Source organism: Thunnus maccoyii, chromosome 20, assembly GCF_910596095.1.
Source record: "Thunnus maccoyii chromosome 20, fThuMac1.1, whole genome shotgun sequence".
NCBI lineage: Eukaryota > Metazoa > Chordata > Actinopteri > Scombriformes > Scombridae > Thunnus > Thunnus maccoyii.
This window is the reverse complement of record NC_056552.1, coordinates 11,091,952-11,114,286: the sequence shown is the minus strand read 5'-3', so window position 1 is coordinate 11,114,286 and position 22,335 is coordinate 11,091,952. Positions and strand designations below refer to the sequence as shown.

Genomic DNA, 22,335 nt, shown 5'->3' with positions numbered 1-22,335 from the left:
ATTGGACATTATTAACTTTTCTGAATTCAGTGAAGTGAAACAATGTGTTGTCCCATCGACACAAATGCAGATTAAGCAAACTAATGTGAATTCAGAGATCAATGCATTCATTCATGTAATGATGTTTCTGTATTTGGAGCCGCATTGCATCGAGAAGTCTGGCTCTAATTCATCATCGTCCGCACATTATATTATTATTGATGGCTCTTGCCTTGGGCTAGTCCATTTGTTTTTTTCAGATTTGTGACAGGCGGCAGAATGCTGGATGGAGGTTTATTCTGCAGTCGTGCCAGCAGCGCCACACATAGCTCTCTTATTTATCTATTGATCATCATACCTCCCAATAATCTGGCGCCTGACACATTTGACAGCATTATGTGGAACAGGTCAGAGGACAGAGCTAATGAAACTGAATGATGGATGTTGTTATCCACAGCATTAACCTTGCTAATAGTTGTCACAGGCAGCACATTTACTAACACATGCCCTGCAAAGCCTGCTGGGATTGCCATTGAATTAAAGACCTGAGCATTCATTGAGGTGGTCCAGAGGCGTGTCTGTATGTAACAAAAAATACATCAAAACATCACATCAGTGTTGCAGCCCTGCAAATATTTACAGGTCAAAAGATGTCTAAATTAAATGGGTTATAACAACTGTGGTTCAGTCACTGAAATACAGTTGAAACAACAGTTATATGTCACTTAATGACTAAAAATGTCTTTTCAGTCAAATATAGGGAGGGTTTAACCCCTTCCAGAGGTGTTTTGACCTGCAAATCAACAAAACTATGCTTACTAGGAGGATGCTTCTGGAAAAATATTAAAATTGGCCAGGATAAAGAGAAACACATTGTTTTTAGAGCACAGCTACTTGAAATAAGAACAGTCTCAATGAGAAATTAAACCACACATACATTTCATCACTATTTTATCCAAAGAATATTTTAAAAAAGCAAGCAAGCAGATATTTTCCATGTCTGGATTTTAGCCCAAGTCTTGGATAGGAGGTAGAAAATGACATTGTAGAGAAAAAAAATAAATCATTTTCTGTGCGAGCACTGTGAGTGAAGTCATACTGTAAGAGAGGTCTGCAACACCAGGCGTGAAGTGAGCTGTATCACTGCGAACGCGCCGCTCTGCTCCTCTCCACTCCATCCATCCATCCATCCATCCATCCATCCCGCCTGGCTAATGTATCCCTCTCAATAGCCGGGGACAAGGGGAGAAAAGACTGCTTGTGTGAAGCACAAAAAGCCCCACCGCAGCCACGTTTGCAACAGTAATTGGCAAGGAGGCTTCGTTCCATTCACTCTTGCATGTCTTTTGTTGTCCTGTAGGTTTTTTACAAGTGTAGTGCTTTTGAGAGTTGTTTAAAAACTGGCTAATTTCTGCAGCCCTCCGCCTGTTGTTGCCCATATGCCCATTTATTTATTTATTTATTTTGTGAATACACAATTGAAAGATTCTTTATCTTGATGGACACTGACGCGTATTAATAACTTCTCATTTAATAGCATCTTCATGATACTTTTGAGTACCCTTCTACATTTTTGAACGTACGCAAAAGGTGGAAAAACATTAATCTCTTATGAATCCTGCAGCTTTCACACTCTGAAAGCTTTGTTGCTGCTCAGTAAAGTAGTGGTCACAGAATAGAGGTTGGTGGGCATTAGAGGGACGGCCTTTCTCCTTTCATCATCACATTGTAGTACTTGTATAAAAGCCTGCAAAATGTAGCTTGTGGTTATATTTGCACCACAATTACACTTTATCCTGTTGTAAAATGCGTTAAAAGATTTTCACTATATTACATTGGTGCATTTTTTTCTCTCATGCACACTCTTAACCCTGATACATGAGTTTTATATAAATGCGGCTGCTACCGTAAGAAGGGGCTCAGGGGAAGTATTGCTACTGCTACTGTATGTATTTTTCAGCATTACATTGCATGTTCTTTTTCATGGATACTATATTTACATGTTGACAGCAATCTATATGGCTGGTTTGCTGCTTATTTTGCTCATGACCTGACACAAAACCATGCAACACCTTATCACAGGTTGATTTGTGAGAAGTTCAATCAACGAGTAATTTCCCCCTCTGACACTGCTTCATTTGGAGGTCTGAATAGCTCAGACTGTACAGTATTTCCCAAGAAAAAAAAAGCAATGTTAGAGAAAAGCTGGGAAATTTGAGAAGCAGAATTTTGTCTTTTCTTGTTCCTTAATCATCTCACAAACCCTTGAGGTGTCCTAAAGGTTCAGGAGAATGTCAACAGTTGTCATAGGGAATATTTCTATATTCTATTAAAAGTAGTTTGAGTTAAAAGTGTTGACAGCAGGGTTTTTGGATTATGCAGAGTAGTCAGGGCATTGTTTCCGGAAAGACACATTGTTGTTGAGATTATATAAATGTATTTTGTCAATGAGCAGCACAGCAAAAATGATATTCACCGTCACTGGATTGGGGGCTGGATTACAGGACGATAAGAGATGGAAAGTGATTTTCAGAACACTGTCAACAACTGAATATTAATGCAGGGACACTCAGTGCATGTCGGTGTTCATATTGTGTTTATGTAAGGGCACAATCAGAGCCAAGAGTTATTCCTCACTGTTTCCCCACTTAAACACATTTCCCACGGGGTTAGACTCTTAGTACGACACGGTCTCATCTCTAGGGCCCTTTACAGATGACACAGGCTTGCATCTCAGAAAATATTGCAGTTAAAAGGAGGATGTTGACCCGCTGCCTGAGCAGAACCTTTGAGCGAGTCAAGCTGAAGCAGCAAAATCACGAAGACGGGGGTTCACGTAATGGGGTCAAACTGTTTGTTGAGTTTGTTCGACGCTGAAATGCGGCTGTCAAACTGCGTTTGTGTTCAAGCAGGTTCAAGGGAGTGCTGGAAACATTTTGGAGAGGAGAAACAGTTATATTCTCGAGTACGGGCCTGTATGAATACAACACTGTGGTGCAAGATTTCCTACTGGATAGCTGTGGCTGAGGCAGTGGCTTGTTCCTTCGCATGTCACTCGAGAGGGATCTGTCCTTCATGTCCAGGCTACTCTACAGTTCCATGTGTTTTGTCCAAAGGAAAGGTCAAACCATTCACCTGACCTAGCAGCCCAGGGGACTGTGTAAAATGGCCAGAGGTCAGAGTTGGACACCTGGTCTTACAGCAGGGTCAAGACCTTTGGTTCTTCACTTACTGGATGTACCGGCTCACTACGTCTCTCTGCATGTCAAAACACCTAACTTAGAGAGTCAAAACTATACGATTCATGATGTACATTTTTACTGCAAAGGAAAACTGTATATTTATAGCTGATTACATTGTACTATAGATTCACCCAAATGCGATATCCAGGATCCAGGATTTCCATTTTAACAGAACCCTCATTGATTCAGTTTCCAGAGGAATTGCAGGCTGGATCAGTTTACCTTGTTACCTTGTCACACTATGTTCTGGTCTGATCACCATGTCCATTTCCGCTCAGCTTCCCCTCCCAGTTGCCGCCACCCTGCCCAACAAGAGTTCCCTTTGTCCCTGTGACCAGTCATCCATTCCTAATCTCTAGTCCTTTACTGCACTGGAGACGTGCTGCATGCTTTCAGAGAGCAGAGTGAGATGTTGATGGATGCCCTCCATCTCCCCAGTGAGGCTTTGATGAAACCTTGTGGCCCAGTAGTGACAAATGACTTTGAATATGGGGTTCATCTTTAAAAATCCTTCACACCATGCAGATCTACTCACATGTGAAGAGTACACAAAGTACCCTGAACTATGGTATGATGAAAGTGAAAGAAAAAAACTATGAGAAGCATTAAATCTTTTTATTATGACGCCAGAAGGTAAAATACATGTAAACATAAAAACACATGACTAAATAACACACCTATGAATAAAACAACCATGCTTAAAACAATGTCAATGAAGAGTGTGTATATCAATCATGCTTCTTAAGTTGGCTTGATGCTGAAAGTGCTTGAAGTTTAGAGAATATTCAATGAAATATTCATACTGACATGTAATTAAGACACAGTAAAACCTGCACACACGCATAACTGATCAGAATTACATTTAGTAATTGCCTAAAAGCTCTTCTGAGCACAGACCATCTGATATCGTCAGTATTGTTTGTCAAGTGCTGTGGAGAAAGTTCCTGAGGACACTCTTAAATAAATATGCAGAGATAAATTCATCGAAAACACTTTCAAGCAATGATGACCAAGATCTTGAAACAACCGGAGTCTAAAAAATGTGTGCCTACAAATGTAAACAACACAGTGCTGTTTGTACAACTGCCACTAATCTGTCCCTCAGGTAAAATTGTAAAAAGACATTTTAAAAAGTGAGGAGCTTGAGTACAGTGTAATGATGTTTCAGGTAGAGAGATGCCATGCAAAGAGATACCATCAACACAGAGAGCTTCTTCTATTGCATTAGCTAAAGGCACTGATATCTTGATGGAAATAACTTCATTTTAGCCACTACCAGGCACAGTAAATACAATTGCTAGCTGTTAGCGCAGCTGTGTAAGCCTGGTAACTGATGGAAAGTGACTCAGACACAGTTATGAATGGTGCTGGTGGCTGCGCCTGTGCGCTCTTGAATACGTTATCGTCTCCTCTGTGCGGTGGAGCATATTAATAAAGCACCTTGCAGTTACACCATCTAAACAGAGCGTAAATCACTTCCCATTAAACCAATAGAGGCAGTAACATGCCCTGCCCTCATCGCGCTGGAGGCCACCAGTTTTTAACCGCCACAATTAACACATTAAACACTTCAATCCTGAACTGATGTGACACAATCAGCTAACATAATGATTAATTAATGGCTAGTGTAAAGTGTGGGCCAGCCCTAGAAATTCAAAACAAGAGAAAGTTAATCAGGCTAATTGTCTGAAACCATCTTCATTAATATAATATTGCCACTGAGGATGAGAGAATCAGGAAAATTGGCAAATGTGGCTTTTTCTTTTCTTTCTATTTTTTTTTTTACAATAAACATTCACACAAAGACATTCAGAATCTGTTTTGTTAGCACAATATAAAAAAATACAAACACCATATAGTAAAAGGCACTCAGTAAAAATGTAATTTGGTTTGAGCTACATTGAGAGTTTGATTTGTAGGCTGTTTTGCAGTTGCACATGCAACATAATCAAGAATGCTTCCTCTCCCTCCTCTCCAATGTTTTGATGGCTATCCTCTTTATTGACTGATAGATGCCGTCATATGCTGAGTGTGATGCTGTGAATGGTGTTTGCTGGGATTTTGGCATCTTCTTCCTCCCCGCTGATCCTGAAGATCACACACGTGTTGGAGGGGATGGTGGCGGTGGCGCTCAGGGACTTACCCAGCCAGCTGTGAGATCCACGCTTGTACATTTTAACTGTTACCTGCAGAGTGGGGAAGAGAAATGGGGAATACAGTTAATTAAGGTTATAAAAATGGATCTTTAAATGGCTAAAACACAAGGTTGTTGTATGTGGATGTTCAGGGCTTTTCTTTGGGATCATGACCCTGACTGAGACCTCCTGACCTCTGGCTAGAGCTAAACAGACACTCATAACTTTCACCTTTGACCTCTACATACACAAGCTGTTGCTTAGTCTGTGGTATTGTAGACTGCAGAGCCACTTATTGATACTGGCTTATTGGACGAGGGACTGCATTTAACGATGAGTAAAGTAAAAATTCAAACCTGAGGTCCAGTATGACACAGAAAGCATAGATTTGGTGATATTTAGGGTAAAACAGGGCTAAACAGGATTGTTATGTAAACATTTTTAGACATCTAGATTATATATAACAGTTGTTTCACCAGCATGATAGTTATATTTAGTTTATAGCAGGCAATTTCACATGGAAATGTAGTCTTCGAAATGAAGATGAAACAACAGTTAGATATGACGTCTTAAAAAACAAAAAAACAAAAAAACAAAAAACACTTTTCACTTTTGAAACCAATGTAGCCCAGTTTGAACCTAGATGCTTAAACAACAATCCATGCTTTTTGGGGAAATGTCAGTTCAGCGAGAAGACCCTAATTTTAGGAATCAATTAGTCACCCAATGAAATGGCCCTAAAAATACGTAAATAAAAACTGTAAAAGAACATTCCCGCTAAAATATCGTGCCACTCTGTTGGAACAGTGAACCAAACGGCAGTCCGAAACAGAATAAATATTAAATTAACCTTGTTCTCGCTACAAGCTTTTTTAATTCCCCTCCAGATCTTGAATAGAGTCATACCTCTATTGATTTTATGTAGGTTGTAGGGCATAATATGCTTTAACACTACATCAAAACAGCCTGTTACATTTGAGCCTGACAATGGAAGCCTTAACTAGATTTAGACATGCAGGTAATTGAACCACATCCATTTCAAAAAGAATGCCTCACTGTATCTCTTGTTTGGCTGCATTTACAGGGGATAACAGAATATTACAGTGCCTTTTCACAGTTCCATTTTCTTTCACTTTAGTATTAGGCAATTTTTCAATTATTATTTTTTTTCCATGTTCTTTCATCCCCAGCTCTCCATAATGTCTGGGCCTTTTAGTTAATGGTAGCGACAGTCAGAGCCCAGTATATCGGCCCTTGTCCATTTTGCAGGTCATTGTGGAAGCCCAATAGGCCTTTTATTACGCCGACATCAAAAGGCAGATAAGCATTAGAGGTGGGGAAAATACCCTGCACTAGATATGTTCCCTCTTTCCTTTGTCTGCTATTGAAAGTGATCATTTTAATAGTGAAGAGGTTGGTGAGCTTTGGGGCTGATGGGAAGTGCGACACCCCTGACAGCCTACGAATATGAGCAAGTCGATAACACACCACGAGCGCGCAGCACACCCTCAACACCTGCACACTCTTGCTGCTAACCTAATTATCTGCAACAAAGGCCACCGCGATTTCAGACACACATCTTTCCACCATTTACTTACTTATTACTGTGCATTAAAACAGGCAGAGACAGAGAGAAAAAGGCTAAACAATTGTGTCTTATAATGCAGCCTTGGCCGAATGCCACATGGCTTGTATTACAATAGCATCAGACACTTCAGAATGAGTGAGTGTCTATTAATTTGGGATGCATGAAAAAATAGATCCATGACAGCTGGTGGCAGAGAGGCTCATAAACCGACACAAAGACACGTGAGAGAAATTATTCTAGCAAATCATAGTCAAACGTAAGAGTTGGTAATCAGCAATTAAATAATTTAAGGGAACTAAAGTTGAGTTCTTTCACCTTTGCAGCTCCGCAGAGACGCAGACACAATACTGGAGATACCATATTCAAAACAGAAGTAGAACAATTCTTCACTTCACTTCAGCAAGAGCTGCACCGTAGGCTATGAAACACACATACTGCCTTCATACAGTACCTCCATCAAGGCCACACAATCCTCTATATTTGTTATTATAATCATATAAAATGTTTAGAAAATTGCAACTGGACATAGTAATAGATAATCATGCTTTGATTAATGCAAATTAATTAAGGATTAATTGTACTTTATTTTTCATTTTCAGCCATTTAAATTGATCATGTTTCTGTAGCATCTAATTTAGGGCTACAACTAATAAATATTTTCATTATTTGTAAATCTGTTGATTATTTTCTCAATTAATCGCTTAGTTGATTGGTCTATAAAATGTCCCAAAATGGTGAAAAATGTCGACCACTGTTTCCCAAGAGACGTCTTCAAATGTTTTGTTTTGGCCCGATCAACAGTCCACAACCCAAAGATATTCCATTTACTATCACAAGAAGAGAAAATATTCACATTTGAGCTGGAAACAGGAGATTTGGACATTTTTTCATCAAAAGTGGCTCAAAACAATTAATTGATTATCAAATCAATTATTCATGAGTTGCAGTTTGCAAGAATACGTAAACTTGTATTCATAACTTCCAACAAAAAATTCCACTTTAAGGAAAATTATTTGGAATATCAGAAGACAAAATATTTTAATGCCAAAAATGATTGGGTATGTAACAAGATATGAGTCAACGTTTATCAAGTAGAAAATCTACAGAGACATACTGTATGATTTGAAATGTTATGCCGTACAGGAAGGAAGAATGCTGCCATCTTTGGCATCAACTCAAAGAGGGGAGTTGTGTGGTCTAGACTACCTGCCCGCCAGGTGTTGTTCTGAATCTGTAGGGATGGTGTGTCAGATACAGGAACTGTCACTGCAGGTGAACCTCTCAGCCACTTGAGACAAGTGTCTGAGGGTAAAGACGATACTGTTGCTAATTTACAGTAGAGGAGGAAAGTGTAGAGGAGTCTCTGACATTAAAAGAAAAAGTAATTCAAAGTGCAATCTGCATCCTACACTTAACATGAAATGCAGCATGTCACGCTTGCACAAAAAGCAAAGATGAACATATCAGTACATAGTTACTAAGATTTACTGTGACTGTGAATTGTCCACAAGTTTACAAGAATCATTACTATTTCAAGCACAGACAGGCCTGAATGTGTGTGTGTGTACGTGTGTGTGTGTATAACACTTCACAGTGAGGATAGGACCCTCGGGGCTAAGGTTGGGTGTCACACAAAGGGCTGAGAGCTCACCTAACGGTGTCTACCCCTGTACTGCCTCTCACTTTCGGTGTCAGGGGAGTCGTGTGAATGACATCACTCCTCACATTTCAACCAGACAAACTCCTTCTTCTTATTTACCGTCTGCTAATAGTCATAAATCCTGCCTCTGGTTCACTGCTCACCTTTTACCCTCCTAAACTCAAGACGACAGCTCATTCTTCGTCCAAAAAAAGAAACATCTCTTTACAAATAGCTGATAGCAATCTCCACTGCAGAGCAGGGCTGGCTTCCTTATCTTCTACCTGTAGGGATGTTTATGGCATAGATTCTCAGCCACAATGGTATACTGACACCCAAAGAGGTTCTTCTAATTAAAAAAATAAAACGAATAAAACAGACCACATCTTAATTGTTTAAGAATAATTATTTGTGACTAAAGGTCTGACAGGTTCTGACAAACATGAGTAATGTAAGGAACTGTGTAATTGGTTAGGGACGTGTCACCACCTGCGTGTATTTCCATTCACAAAGTTCAGATTCTTGCCCTGATAGAGTCAAAGAATCCCAGTGGGGTATCAGTCAGCGGGGGCTGTTACCTGGAGCCATGGGTGCAGTGTTTCAGGTGAACTCTGAGTGAGCGTAACGCCACACCAGCTTCAGACGACGGGCTCTTTGTTCCACGCCGTGTCTCACCAGACACAGATGGGGAAGAACACCAAGTAACACACCTCTGGCGCATCAAACATCTTTGTCGACAAGCCAAATGCGATGGAATCAGACCAAAAGTGGTTTGCTGTCATCTCAGCTGGATGTAACAAGGCAATTAGGTAAACACTGTGTGGTTTGGCTCAGTGGATGAATGTATTAACAACCTGCTCTAGAGGTGTGAACTGCTGGATTATCAGCGGTTCGATTCAGATTGATTCTTCAAGTTGACAATTCGATTCAGGAGAAATGATTGTTTTTCTTCCTCAATTCGTTATAAATAGATCTGTAATGATTCTGTAACAATTGGCCAAAAGTGTATATTTATTAAATATATATACAATAATATAAAACTAAACATTATTCTCCTGCGAGGAGAAAAATAAACAGCAGAATTATGTTCTTCTTATTATTTTAAAATAAGAGACAAACAGTGAGATTTCTATTATTTCACAAATTTTTTAGGATAAGATACCAAAGTGAACATATTTACTTTTTCAATTAACTGTTCCACCTGTGAGAAGCACTATGTAGAACTTAATTGGACGGCTTTTACAAATACTTTTTGGTTATTGTGGGAATTTAAAAAAAAAGCCTTGTAAAAATAATCCAGTCACAATACACTGCAGAGTATATAAATTAAACCTTTAAAACTGGTGTCTCTGCCTTCAAAGCAATCTGGCAGTCCAATGGTATAAGTCCTTGAAATCCTGATTCATTACAAGGGTCTAAAGATCATAAACAGACAGTTTGTTTTAATTTAGGTGAATGACTCTCAAATGGGGGTGAATTTCAAAGTATTAAACAAGTTAAACAGTTTCTCAAGTTAAACACACATTTTCCCTCATTAGTGGTAATTATAGTTGTGAAAGTAGCAGCAGTAGTCCTAGTAGCATTGATTCAGTACAACTGTAATGACTTGAAGTGTTTTATTGAGATCGTTGCTGAAATAAGAGCGACGTGGTTCGATTATTTCTTTTAGCAGATTGATGCATTTCATTTGCATAATTCATAATTGATGTATCGACGTAAAGAATGAATCTTTGCACTCATACCTGCTGCAATAAGGACTGTAGGGCTGCAAAAATTATTTTAACATTGATGAATATGTGGAATTATTTTTTAATTTAATCAATTAATCATGTATAAAACGTCAAAAAAAAGCTTGGTTTTTCCAATTAACAAACTCAAAGAGAAGGTAAGAGGTTTTTCAATCATAGAGAAAAGCAGGAAATGCTCATATTTGAGAAGCTGCAACCACTGAATGTTTATTTTTCCTTGATAATAGACTTCATTGATTATCAGTAATCAAAATTCTTGTCAAATGATTTTCTGTTGACCAACTAATCAATAAATCAACATTGTTTTAGCCTTACAGGAGAATAAATTCACCCTCAGTTCAGTTTTATAACTGCTTGTTTGAAAAACACAGGGCACTACAATGCATTCTGCTTGAAATACTCAAACACTGTAATTGAACTGGCCCGCTGAATTATCTGGTCCACATTTGCACCATCGATTAAGATGCCTAAACTTTTGTTTGGTGACGTTACAGTCTACTTCAATATCCAATAACTACATTTGCCAACAGTCATGACCGCAAAAGATGGCTGGTTAAGTTCTGAATAGCTACGTCTCTGCTTTCCAACCAACCTGCCTCAGATAACAGGAAGCCATTAGACTTTCTGCAATAACCATTTACATCCATTCACCCAGCTCTGACTTTATTTCCATCCACATAAGTGCATTTTCTGCAAGAGGTTAAAATATGAATCCCCCTCCTTTTTCTCCTCAATGGGTCTGGTTGTCTGGCTGACTTGAGAGGGCACAATCTATGACTGATTTAATTTGCTCTTTACGAACATCTCTAACAGCATTACCCCCAGAGCATACACTGACTGCCCCCATCTGACTCCATTAACTCCCAAATCAGGTTTAAAGACCATATTGATGCCGTCCGTTATTAAGGGTGATTATCAAAACAACAGACAATGGGCCAAAGTGTCTGTTAACTAGTTTATCCATAATTTCACATAACTGTAACAGATGGCAGGGCTGTCAATTATCTACTGTATCTGCTGCACACAGTGGCCACACACTGTCTGGATATGCGGCATATTAGCCTTTACATTAAAAGAACGATACTCTGATCACAGGTGGTCACAGGAAATGGCCAGAGCACGCAAAATAAACTATGATATTAAATGTCAAACACAGAAATTATTCGTGATAAATGTCTAACTTGAGAGAATAATGAGAACTTGCCAATGCAGCTTGTGTTTTTTAGCTGTCAGTTAGGGTTTTGTTGTATGATAAAAAAAACCCCAAAAAGTCACTGATAAAAAATTCTAATGTTGCCATTCAGTCCACTTCACCACCTTTATTCTCCTCAATTAATGAGAATGGCTTTTGAAACTGTAATTAAGTGTTTCTGCTCCACACGGCCTCTTCATTATTCACGAATCCCTATTGATCCGATCTTACAGCCTATACTGCGGGGATCACTGTAATATCCTGAATCCCCAAAACAAATAGCTGCTGTTTGACAGAGCAAACTTTATCAAGATAAAATCATCACTATGACCAGTGACCGAAGAAAAAATTCAGTTAGATACTAAATCTTGCACTCAATGCCAAAACGGATGATGTCAGAGAATCATTAATAGCAAAAACCTTGTATGAAGCCTAAATGGTCTTGTTAGGTTGATAATTCAATATCATTATTGACTTGACTGCAGCCGTATTATGACAATGTGATCACATCATTATGGCTGCAACTAATGATTATTTTCATGACTATCAGAAAATACATCTTAAAAATGTCAGAAAACAGTGAAAACAGTCAAAGGTGATGTTGTCAAATTTCTTGTTTGATCCGACCGACAGTAAAAATCTCAAAAATATTCAGTTCACGATTGCACATGACAAAGAAAAGCATCTAATCCTCATGTTTGACATGCTGGAACCAGACAATATTTGGTATTTTGCGTATAATAAATATATAAATATGTTGTCAAAATCAATTATTCCAAACCAAAAGTAATAAGCCTAACACAATTACTTTCTGTCTTACACATTTGATCAGTTTTGTTCATTGCATTAAACATCAATCTGATTATTTTACATGTGATTTTTCATACAGTTGTAATATAATGTCCATAAAGTATATTGATACCGTCTAAATATTCTTAATAATATTGATTTTAAATATAAATGCATATGCAGAAGCTAGGCCTTTTCCTTTTGTGATTTTTTTCTGGTTGTTGATACATGCATTAAATATACAATAGAACAGTGTATGCATACAATATTTATCACAGATAGTATTACGTACTGTGTGTCTGGCACAACCATAGCTCATTCCACATTCAAGAGAATTATTTTGTAATGAATATTAATGGCTTGGAGCATTTTTTTAAACATGTATTCAAATTTACTGAAACTCAATCCCTACCTGTGTTAAGTAGGAATGTGTAAAACATGAACTCTACCGGTTGATGTTTAACTAAATTAACAAAAGAGTGCTTGAAGAGCCCTCTAAAATGACTGGTAAAGCATGCTGGGTGATGAATTTTGAGGAAACACGTTGAGTCATCTTCAAATTGACAGATGCAGAATCTCTCCATGGGACTCTTCACTGTGGCTTAGTGCTCCAGTGAAAAAATAGATTTTACCAAGTTTAATCACATGCTATTACAAGGCAGCTTTTATCATTGCCTTCCACTGTATAAGTGCTGGTGTCTTCACTAGTTCATTACAGACACTTGTGATTCTGCAGCACTCTTCTCATGTGTAATTGCATGGTTAGCTTTCCTCTGCAGCTTCCTACACACACTCTGGTGCAAATTATTTCCAATTTCAGTTTCCTTTCGAGAGCGATGCTGCAATTACAGAAATCTGAACATCCTGGTAATTTCCCCACAATTTTCATTTCTGTTGAAAAATGCTGTGCGACTAATAGATCTTTCTTTCATGGGCATTTCTTCAGAAAACTTTTCTTTGAAACTTTTCTTTAGTACAGAAATCATCTCTCTATCAGGTTTAGTCGGGTAGATAATGAAGCCGATGAACAGTGAACTCTGTGGGACTCACAATCTGATAAATTGCTCTCTTACTGAAACAACTTTTAAGTATGCTTTTCTTGGTCTGTGTCTGGTGACTGAACTATAATACCTGTGTTGCTGTGGTTTGAAAAACATCTATTCACAGGTACACAGGCTTTTAGCGAAATTACAAGCGCAACCATGTTCATATAGATTTTTTTTACTTTAAGTAGCACACATAAGATGCTACCACTTTGAGAATTCTTATTATAAATCATATATGTGTTATATATGTGTGTGCTTTGTTCATTGTATACATGAATAAAGGGTACTACATACATTTTCATTAAATGGCTAAATACTTTTTTTTCCTCTGGAGACCAAAAAGCCACAGTGGCTGCCAATATTCTCTATTTAGGCAGCAGAATTTGTAGGCTTTGTTAATGGCCAGCTCCTGGCCTTTTGTGTGCCTCCATTCATTAGCACCACAAAGCGGTTGATGTCTCCATCTTTGCCTTTTCTGTGCTAAGCACCGAGTGCACCAGCCTGTCCATTACAGGCCTGTGACGCGTGCAGCCTGGGAGATGGTCAAACAGAGAGGAATGTCACCGTAGAGTTAAATTAACAAGCTACATCTGTGAGGAATCTGTAGACAGTCAGAGACGAGATGTATCTCCGGCAACAGAGGTCTGATTATTTTGTGCTGCTCTGCGTTGGCCGAGATGTTGTCGATGAATTTGCAGCTTTTCGCCTGGTGGCTCGTTTCTATTAATCAGCTGACAGGGTGGTGTAGTCAAGTTACGGTCGAAGGAACTCAATTGTTGTTTCTCGGCTATGCAATTAGTAGACACTCTATATGCTGACTGTGAGTTAGGAGAGATGTTTTTTTTAACACAGGGGCTCCATTTCTGCTTCCTGAATAAACTGAGATTATACTATAAACTGGTACAAAAGCTTCATGAAACAGTCAAATATCAGAGTAGGAGATGACATAAGGATGAACAACGTAAGTAATCTGCACTTTAGTTTATGACATGAATAGATCTTTAGCTCATTCTTCCTCTCCCTAACACACACACACACACTCGCACACACACACACAGTAATTACCCCTCAATCCATACAAATTGAATGAAGCCAGAACCGTGGTCTAAGAATATAGACCATAATTAATAAATTACAGCCACTCTACTCAATCATTCTCCACTTTGGGGACATGTAGACATCCCATTCTCCACAGAGTAATTGACTGCGCCCACAGAAAACACACCTAGTGCCTCCGCGGTGGCTTTGTGGATACATCTGGTGCCATTTCTTACAACCAAACAGATGCCTGAGTGAAACTGTAGGTCATATCACAGATCTTCTAGCCTGTGTGTTTACAAGTAACAAATCAAAAGCATGCATTATTTCTGGGCTCTGAAAATACGCCTGGGGGAGCTATCAGGTTTCTTTGCCGCCCCCCAAGCTTCTCTTGGCAGCTGCTGCACACGAGCAGAGATCTCTTTTTTTTTTTTTTTTTTTTTTAACTAAAAACAGAGTGCTGAAGTCCAAAGGAGCAAAATCTTAAAATACATTACTTGATTTTATTGTACAAATCCAAAGGCAAAATCATTTTTTCTTGCTGATCGTCCAAGCTGAATACAAAGAGATGAAATCTCATAATGAGAAACAAACCATTGGTAGTTTAAAAAAGATATCTTAATGATTGTTGGGTCATATTTATCATATTTTCTCCGAGTCACATTTCTCTGTGAAATATGGGGAAGAGGTACGCCTCACGCTGCCTCCATTTACAAATACTTCTTTGAAAGTAATATATTTTGTTGTCGCCGTGTGTGTCCCCTTCGGCAAGAAAAGGGCCCGCTGGAGACTGTCTAATGATTGTTGGGTCATGTATCAAATACACAGCAGCTGGAGGGGAGAGGGGAGAGTACAGTCTGGATGTTGGGGGGTGGGTGAACTGAAGCCTGTGTAGAGTTTGTAAGGAAAGCCCAGGCTGAGTGTTTGGGTGCTGAGGGTGGGTGTGAATCTGTAATGGGAGGCTATGCAGGAGGTTGTACTCACTGGACCTTAAGAGCTGTGACCTTTGTCTGTCTAACATTTACCTCATTCAGCAACATTTATTTAACAAGCTCGAGTGATGCACTTTTGTGCAAGCAAAAATAATTAAGTGTTAATGTCAGTGCATTTGGATAAAAATGTCACCAAAATAATTTTGTGTAAATATCATAATCACTCGGATTCAACTAGTTAATCATCAACATTTACATTCATTGCTGTAGTGACATTTGACATTTCCTTTCATGCCACCTGGAGAGACACCGTTTAACTAATTAGCCAAATTAATTCATTGCCTTGCAATAAAACAAACAATAATAATCCCAAACATCAAGCGATATGAGAATCTGAATAGGCTCAAATGATGCCTTTTAGACTGTGCAATTGCCTTGCCTTTTGATTCAATCAAGTGAATGTAGCTAATGAGCACCATGCAGGCCGACAGAACTACTTATGTCAATAAGAAAGTGAAGGCCTGCAGAATTGAGGAAGTAATTAACACTAAGAGTGTTTACAGAAATGATCTGAGAGGGTACACTCAGTTGAAAGCAGCCAAACGGGTTAAAAAAAGCCTCACTCGGCTTCTCTAGATCATGAACATTTTTCAGAAAAAGGACCACTATAACTGTAATTGCTTTACTTCTAAATAAATCAGACCTGTGATTAGTTGGAATTAGCCTGATAATTTTAAATAATTTATTTCTTCAGGTTTGAATTAATTAAATAATTGATTGGCTCTTGGCCAAAATTGTGTTGTAATCACTTCATCTGATGTTTATACGGTAATATCCTGACATTTGTTAATTAAAAATTACTCTAATTGTTTTTAAATAACTGTCATGTTTCGCAGTCTTTAACCTATGTCAAACCTGTTTTTTTCCAGTTCCCAGAACAAGAGGGGAATTTCTGACAATTAACTGAGACAGTCATAAAGTACTACTGCCACCTGCTGGTCTTATAGTTCATGTTGGGCATTTTGCTTTAGTTATTTGGAGCCACGGACACAGTATTCAGCCCACATTTACAGACGGTACCTCTGGTCCTGGTAGCTCATCAGAGCCAGTGGGGTGGACTGACCTGAGGCGTTTGTCCCAGCAGGGCCCACAGCGAATCAGTTGACAGAGTCTTGAGTCTGGAAAACTCGAGTGTGTCCATCTCCTGCCGGTTGAGAGCGATGTACTGGCAGCCTTGGTAGTCTCCTCTCAGCTGCTCGCCACAGTGCAGCCGCATCAGATCCCAGGTTCCCACCCTCCTCAGGACCTCCCGCACTGACTCCATCTGCTTGTATGACAGATGACCTGCAGGACAAAAAACATTGAAAAAAAAAACACTAGGTGAGCTAGTGGCATTCCTGTCAGGGGCTTAATAAAGTTATAGTCTATAGTTAAAGTTAATACACAGATTTTTCCCCAGGCAGTCCGAGTATGGAAAGAGGATAATTGGACCTCTACACAACTGCACAGACTCTTTTTAATGACAGTATTTGCACAAATATATACACTTCGATGTGTGTCCATTTTAAAAAACTTCACCTCAAGCCTTACTACCTCAAGTTGATACTTGAAGTTTCTTTTCTTGTTTTTGTGTGTGTCCTTTTGTTCATTTCTACTTTTATGAGTTGAGTCTTTTTGATATTATTATCCCGTATAGTGGGCCAAACTCCAATAGAGAGCATTTCACTGCCATTATTTATGAAATGTATGCTGCGTATGTGACAAATAAATTCCTTTGAACCCTGAACCAAATCATGTCTTTATTCATGTGTCCTCTAAAAGTCTTATTTTCTTTACAAGTGAAAAAAATGGACAGGGCAGTAACATTAATCCAACATGTTTCCAAAACCAATCAGGTATTTTAAAAAAATCTTAAAATGAGTGTCATTACCTTGAAACAAGACAGAATGGCAGACATTGCACTTCATTCTAGACAGTTATCTAGACAAGTTTATTAGTATTGGAAACAGATCATTGTTCTTGAATCTAGAGCAGTTGTCTGCCGTGTTCTGTCTTGTTTCAGTATAATGACATTGATTTCTTGAGATTTTAAGAAAACGACGTTTAGGACAAAAAAAATTTATGTTAAGATTGATACTTTTATTGCACTATACTGGAACTTCAATTCAGCCTCTAAAGTAATACTGTAAACCTTTTAGGACGCACTCACCAGACAGCCAGGAGGGAGTCAGTGCATCTGATATCCAGGCCATGTAGCCCTCCCTGAAAGATCTGAGGAAGTTGTCTATTTGGCTGTGGGAGACCAGCTCCCTCCTCTTCTTCAGCTCCTCGTCCAGCTCGCACTCTGGGGAGAGGAAGATGACCCTGGGGAAGAAGAGGCTTTGGGGAACAGACACTCCACTGCTCGTCAAATGGCCACATAAGTCCACTGTCTTGGTCTGGAAGAGAAGATGGTGAAATGTAGAGATGCAATGAATGGACATCGTTACGGCTGAGTATCAAACCTCAATACTTAAAATGTGTCTGTTGCACTGAGAATAAAAAAACAGTCGAGTACTGAAAGCTCACATTGAACGCCTGGTCAGATTTGTGGTCTTCTTTACTTTTGCTTTGCTCAGAGAGTTTCAGATTTAAATCATAATTTTGCAAATTTTAGATGTTTGATTCTTTGTTAAATTAAAAAGCAGCCTTGTTTGTATTCTTTAAAGTAAGGGTTAAAAGTATTGGTACAGGATGTTTTAAATGATTTGTTTTGTCAAACCAACAGTCCAAAATCCAGAGATTACTGATGATACAACAAAGAAAAAAATGGCAAATGATTAATCAATTATCAGTTGTCGATAAAACTTCTATTGATTCTAATTAATCGACAAATCGCGTCAAATCAAGCCTGAGCGTTAACAGATCCAGAGAGGAGAAATTTGTCAGCATGTGCTGTATTTATAACAGTCCTGTCGAATAATGGCCTTACTGACACACAAATTCAGACTTTTTATTCTCTAATAGCTCCCATTTTAATACATTACACAACCTGAAGTTGGCACAGATGGTTCAGCTGAATCTGCTTTGTGTAGATTAATGAAGTTAATACCTCCAATTCAAGCACAACTATTTAAATCATGTTGTGTGTGTTTGCCATCAGACTCTTCTGTCAAGCTTCCAGTCCAAATTGAGCATCTATAGAGATGGAAATGAATGACTCCTAACTGACCCATGCACATAAGGTCACAGCTGTGTTTAGGCACCTGCCTGCTTTCAACACCCTCTGTGAACATAATTATGGCCTTTCAAATGAAGTGCCGCCACTTGGGAAGTTTAGGAAGCCCCGCTGTAGTGTTTGAAATTTACATATAAATTGTTAGTGTGACTCAGAATCTCTTAACCTGGCTGGAGTTTGGATGAAAACAATTTACTGGACAATTGATTGGACCTTGGACACAAGTGTGCCAGTTTGACATTTAGGTTTTCACGATGGTATTTAAAACTTTCAATTAAGTGTGTCGTTTACCGTGATAGCTTCGAGGGGATCTTCAATCTGCTCAATGCAGGTATTAGTAAAGTTTTGGTCCTCTTCTTTCACTTGCACATGCCAGTTTTCGTTGTGAGCGGACACTGTGCCTCTCCAGGGTTTTACATCTATGCAGAAGATCCCCTGGCCTTTGCAAAAGGAAAATAAAGCATTAAAAAGTCCAAATTTACAGACTTGGAACACTAGTGTAAAGTGACACTGTCATGTCTTACTGGGACACACAGAACAGAGTTGTTGTTATTGTTGTTAGCAACACCTGTGTTTTCCTAGTACGAGTCCAAATGTCTGCTGTGAAAAAGGCCTATTGGAACAATTCACAGCTCACTTAAGTGTAGCTCAGCTTGAAAGACAACACTGAAATATATATATCTTGATTTTACAATGACCAAATCCCACACAACATTAAGTCTTACAGCATATATCACGATATCAATATTATATATGGGTTTTTTTTCAGTTCTTTCATGACATGCCATTTCATTCTTGATATCAACCTGTGAGAATAATAATGTTGATGTCATCTTTAACTGTCTGACACTGGTCGGGGATCCGCAGATTGCAGTAAACATCTTCTTTTCTCAGCCCGGTGAGTTTCCTACAGTGGAATTACATGGAAGACAAAAATAGAAATAACAACATTAAGTTAGATTTTGTGCAAAAGTACATGAGTAAAACAAAACTTAAACCTGCATTAACTAATTATTTAGCTACTTGGGGGCAACTGAATAACCTGTTAACAGTAAACAAAACACTGACATAATGTATAATCACCTTATAAAGGTGTTATTTTACCAAACAGCTGCCTATTTACACATCCAGCAGACACAGAGCAACATTAGACTTTATTTGGAGTTGTGTTTCTGTCCATCCAGTGAATGTAAGTACAAGATTAATTTTTCTTTTGGGAATCTGGCTCTGAAGTCTCTAAATGCTCCATTTTCTTCACCAGCTAGTCGCTAACTTTGTTTGTCTGCCATTTGGTGCTGGTCAGGCGGTGTACAGTGGGTTTATCAGAGCTTTTTCTATGACAACAGCAGCCTGCTCTGGAAACAAGGTTAATGATGATGTGAAAACAGTAAAGTTGCAGGCTGTAAAAGCAAAACAATGAGTTTAAAGATGCTAAAACGCTCTGTAGAGCTGAATGGGATGCAAAGTTGGGTAATGCTTCTCTGTGTGTCACTTGATATACTGTTATTATAAGAATACTGATTAGTATAGCTTTACAACACTTACCTGACATGTTTTAAAAAATCAGGTAGTGTTTGTGTCTGTGGGCTCTGGCCTTGGGCACTTTCTGGAGCTCTCAGGCTGAGATGAAACTGGGTGAACAAGCCTCCAAGCTGAAGCATTCTAGTTTTTATCTAGAAAAAAAAAGATGAATTTAGGTGATTAGAGTTGGAGATAACATGTAAAAACAATGTTGCTTAAAAGAAATATACACAATGTAGAATATACACACACATATGTTTGGCTGTAATTACAATACCAAACATGCTTTGTTTTTTTTTAGCTATGTCCAACATGTTTATGTTTATGTTGAGCAAAATCCAACATGGCTGTTAGCTACATTTAAAATCTCAGCAAAATAAACATTATGGAAAACACAATTTCCATTTCTTCTGCATTGTTGCTTTGACTTAAATCCTCCTGAAAACATGCTAACTGCTACATGCAAGCTTAACAGCTTTGTTGACGACACTTGAACTTGAAGTCCCTGCGAGGAGAACAAAGAGGAAAGAACAAGACTGCATGCTGAACTGGCACAAGCTGTGAAACAAAACAATACATACTGTTGAAGTCTCGCGCTGTTTAAAAGAGCTTTAAAAAAACAAACAGCGAATTCAGGTCGACATTTTCCTGGCGTGAATGTCGGTATACGGGTGTTTTTTTTTTCCAAATGCTGAGCAATGTAACTCTATCCAGGAAAGCTGTTTCACAATTTTTACCGCCCCCCCTCCTCTCCGGCAGCACTCCAGCGTTCCTGGAAGAAGTAAACAACAGACCACGTGCACCACCTGCAGCATCATATTTCGCCCACAGAGACGTGACGTCGCAGCACGTCACTCAACCCTATAGTGTGTGCAAGATGCATTTAGTAAGTAGGCCTAATTAAATGAGTCAGAGAGTAAGTAGGCCTAAGCAACTTTATTTATATTGCACCTTTCGAGGGCAGAGGCGTCACAAAGTGCTTCAGAGAAGAAATAAAGCATAAATCCAACACAACAAAAACAGAATTATATCGAAAATAGGCAAGTCTAAACAAATGGGAGGTGCTTTTTAAAGGTGTCCACAGAGTCCACAGATCTTAAAGGACCAGTGTGTAGGATTTAGTGGCATATTGCAACCCCGTCTCCTTCCAAGCATGTAGGAGAACATATGGTGGCCGTGAAACTCATGAGAAATGTGAAGGGCTCTCTCTAGAGCCAGTTTGATTTGTCCGTTCTGGGCTACTGTAGAAACATGGCGGTGCAACAAAGTGGGCTCATGGATGTATAATAAGAGCTGGATAAGGCGCCGCCGCTCAGCCTTGCAGCCAATTTTTCCCAAGGGCCGCTTGCAGTATTGCAGTGAAAAATCCCCCTGCAGCCCAAAAAGGATTTTCCCCATAGACCACCATTGTAAAACAGACATCTGTAAAACTGTTGATAGGACACCTCGAACTGCAAACAACGTCAATTATGACTCTTTCTATTATGAACTTTTGATTCATGGAGGTTTTATAATTGTAAAACTTTCCTCAAGCCAAGAAAAGCGATTTAAAAATCTGTGACGTCATCACAATGTAAAGTCTATGTGCCGAGCGTGGGGGAAACACTACTGCGCACATTCAGTGGGCCGCACAACGCAGAAGCAAATGTGGAAGTTAGAATTTTTTTTTTGGTATATGCACCTATAGCAATTCCTATAGGACTGAATGGGCGCCATTTTTAGTCCGGTATCCAGCTCTTATAATACATCCATGGGTGGGCTCCATGGATGGATCAAGCCCCCAGGAATGGCACTGGGCTGTGAAGCCAATTTGACATAGTGGCCAAACCGTGTAATTACAACGTCACGTGACACTACTGGGCCGAAAAAGACTTTTTCCCATAGACTTACATTGTGAAAAACACGTCTGTAAATCAGCAGTTAATTTTTTTTGAGCATCACAACCCCATGAAATGACTCGTCTCATTATCAGAATTTGATCTGTTCTGTCTGATCACATTTCAAAAATCTAAAAGATTTGCACAATTGAATTGTTTTATCCCCATTCAAGTTAACCGGTGGGCTAAACTGCAAGTAGCTGGCTCGGCTGGCGAAGTCACTGGTGTGCTTGCTCTATGGGCCCAATGATCCTGGAAGATCCAGGTAATTTTATACCCGGAAGTCGAACTTTTTTGGCTTCATGTGCCACTGAGCAACTTTCATAGGAATGAATGGGGCCCAGCCTCCAATGCTGTATCCAGCTCTCTTTATACATCCATGGGATGGATCC

At 39.0% G+C, this 22,335-nt stretch overlaps 1 protein-coding gene across 1 annotated transcript; it reads right to left on the bottom strand.

The window, feature by feature from the left end:
* Positions 1–3,821: 3,821 nt before the first annotated feature.
* Positions 3,822–20,901, bottom strand: si:zfos-911d5.4. The gene is made up of 7 exons (XM_042398494.1): positions 20,648–20,901; positions 20,091–20,218; positions 19,352–19,452; positions 18,837–18,985; positions 17,538–17,766; positions 16,452–16,672; positions 3,822–5,407 (listed from the first exon to the last, which is right to left on the bottom strand). The coding sequence occupies exons 2-7, from the start codon at positions 20,204–20,206 to the stop codon at positions 5,240–5,242; spliced, it is 984 nt and encodes a 327-aa protein (XP_042254428.1). The 5' UTR covers positions 20,207–20,218; positions 20,648–20,901; the 3' UTR covers positions 3,822–5,239.
* Positions 20,902–22,335: the final 1,434 nt, after the last annotated feature.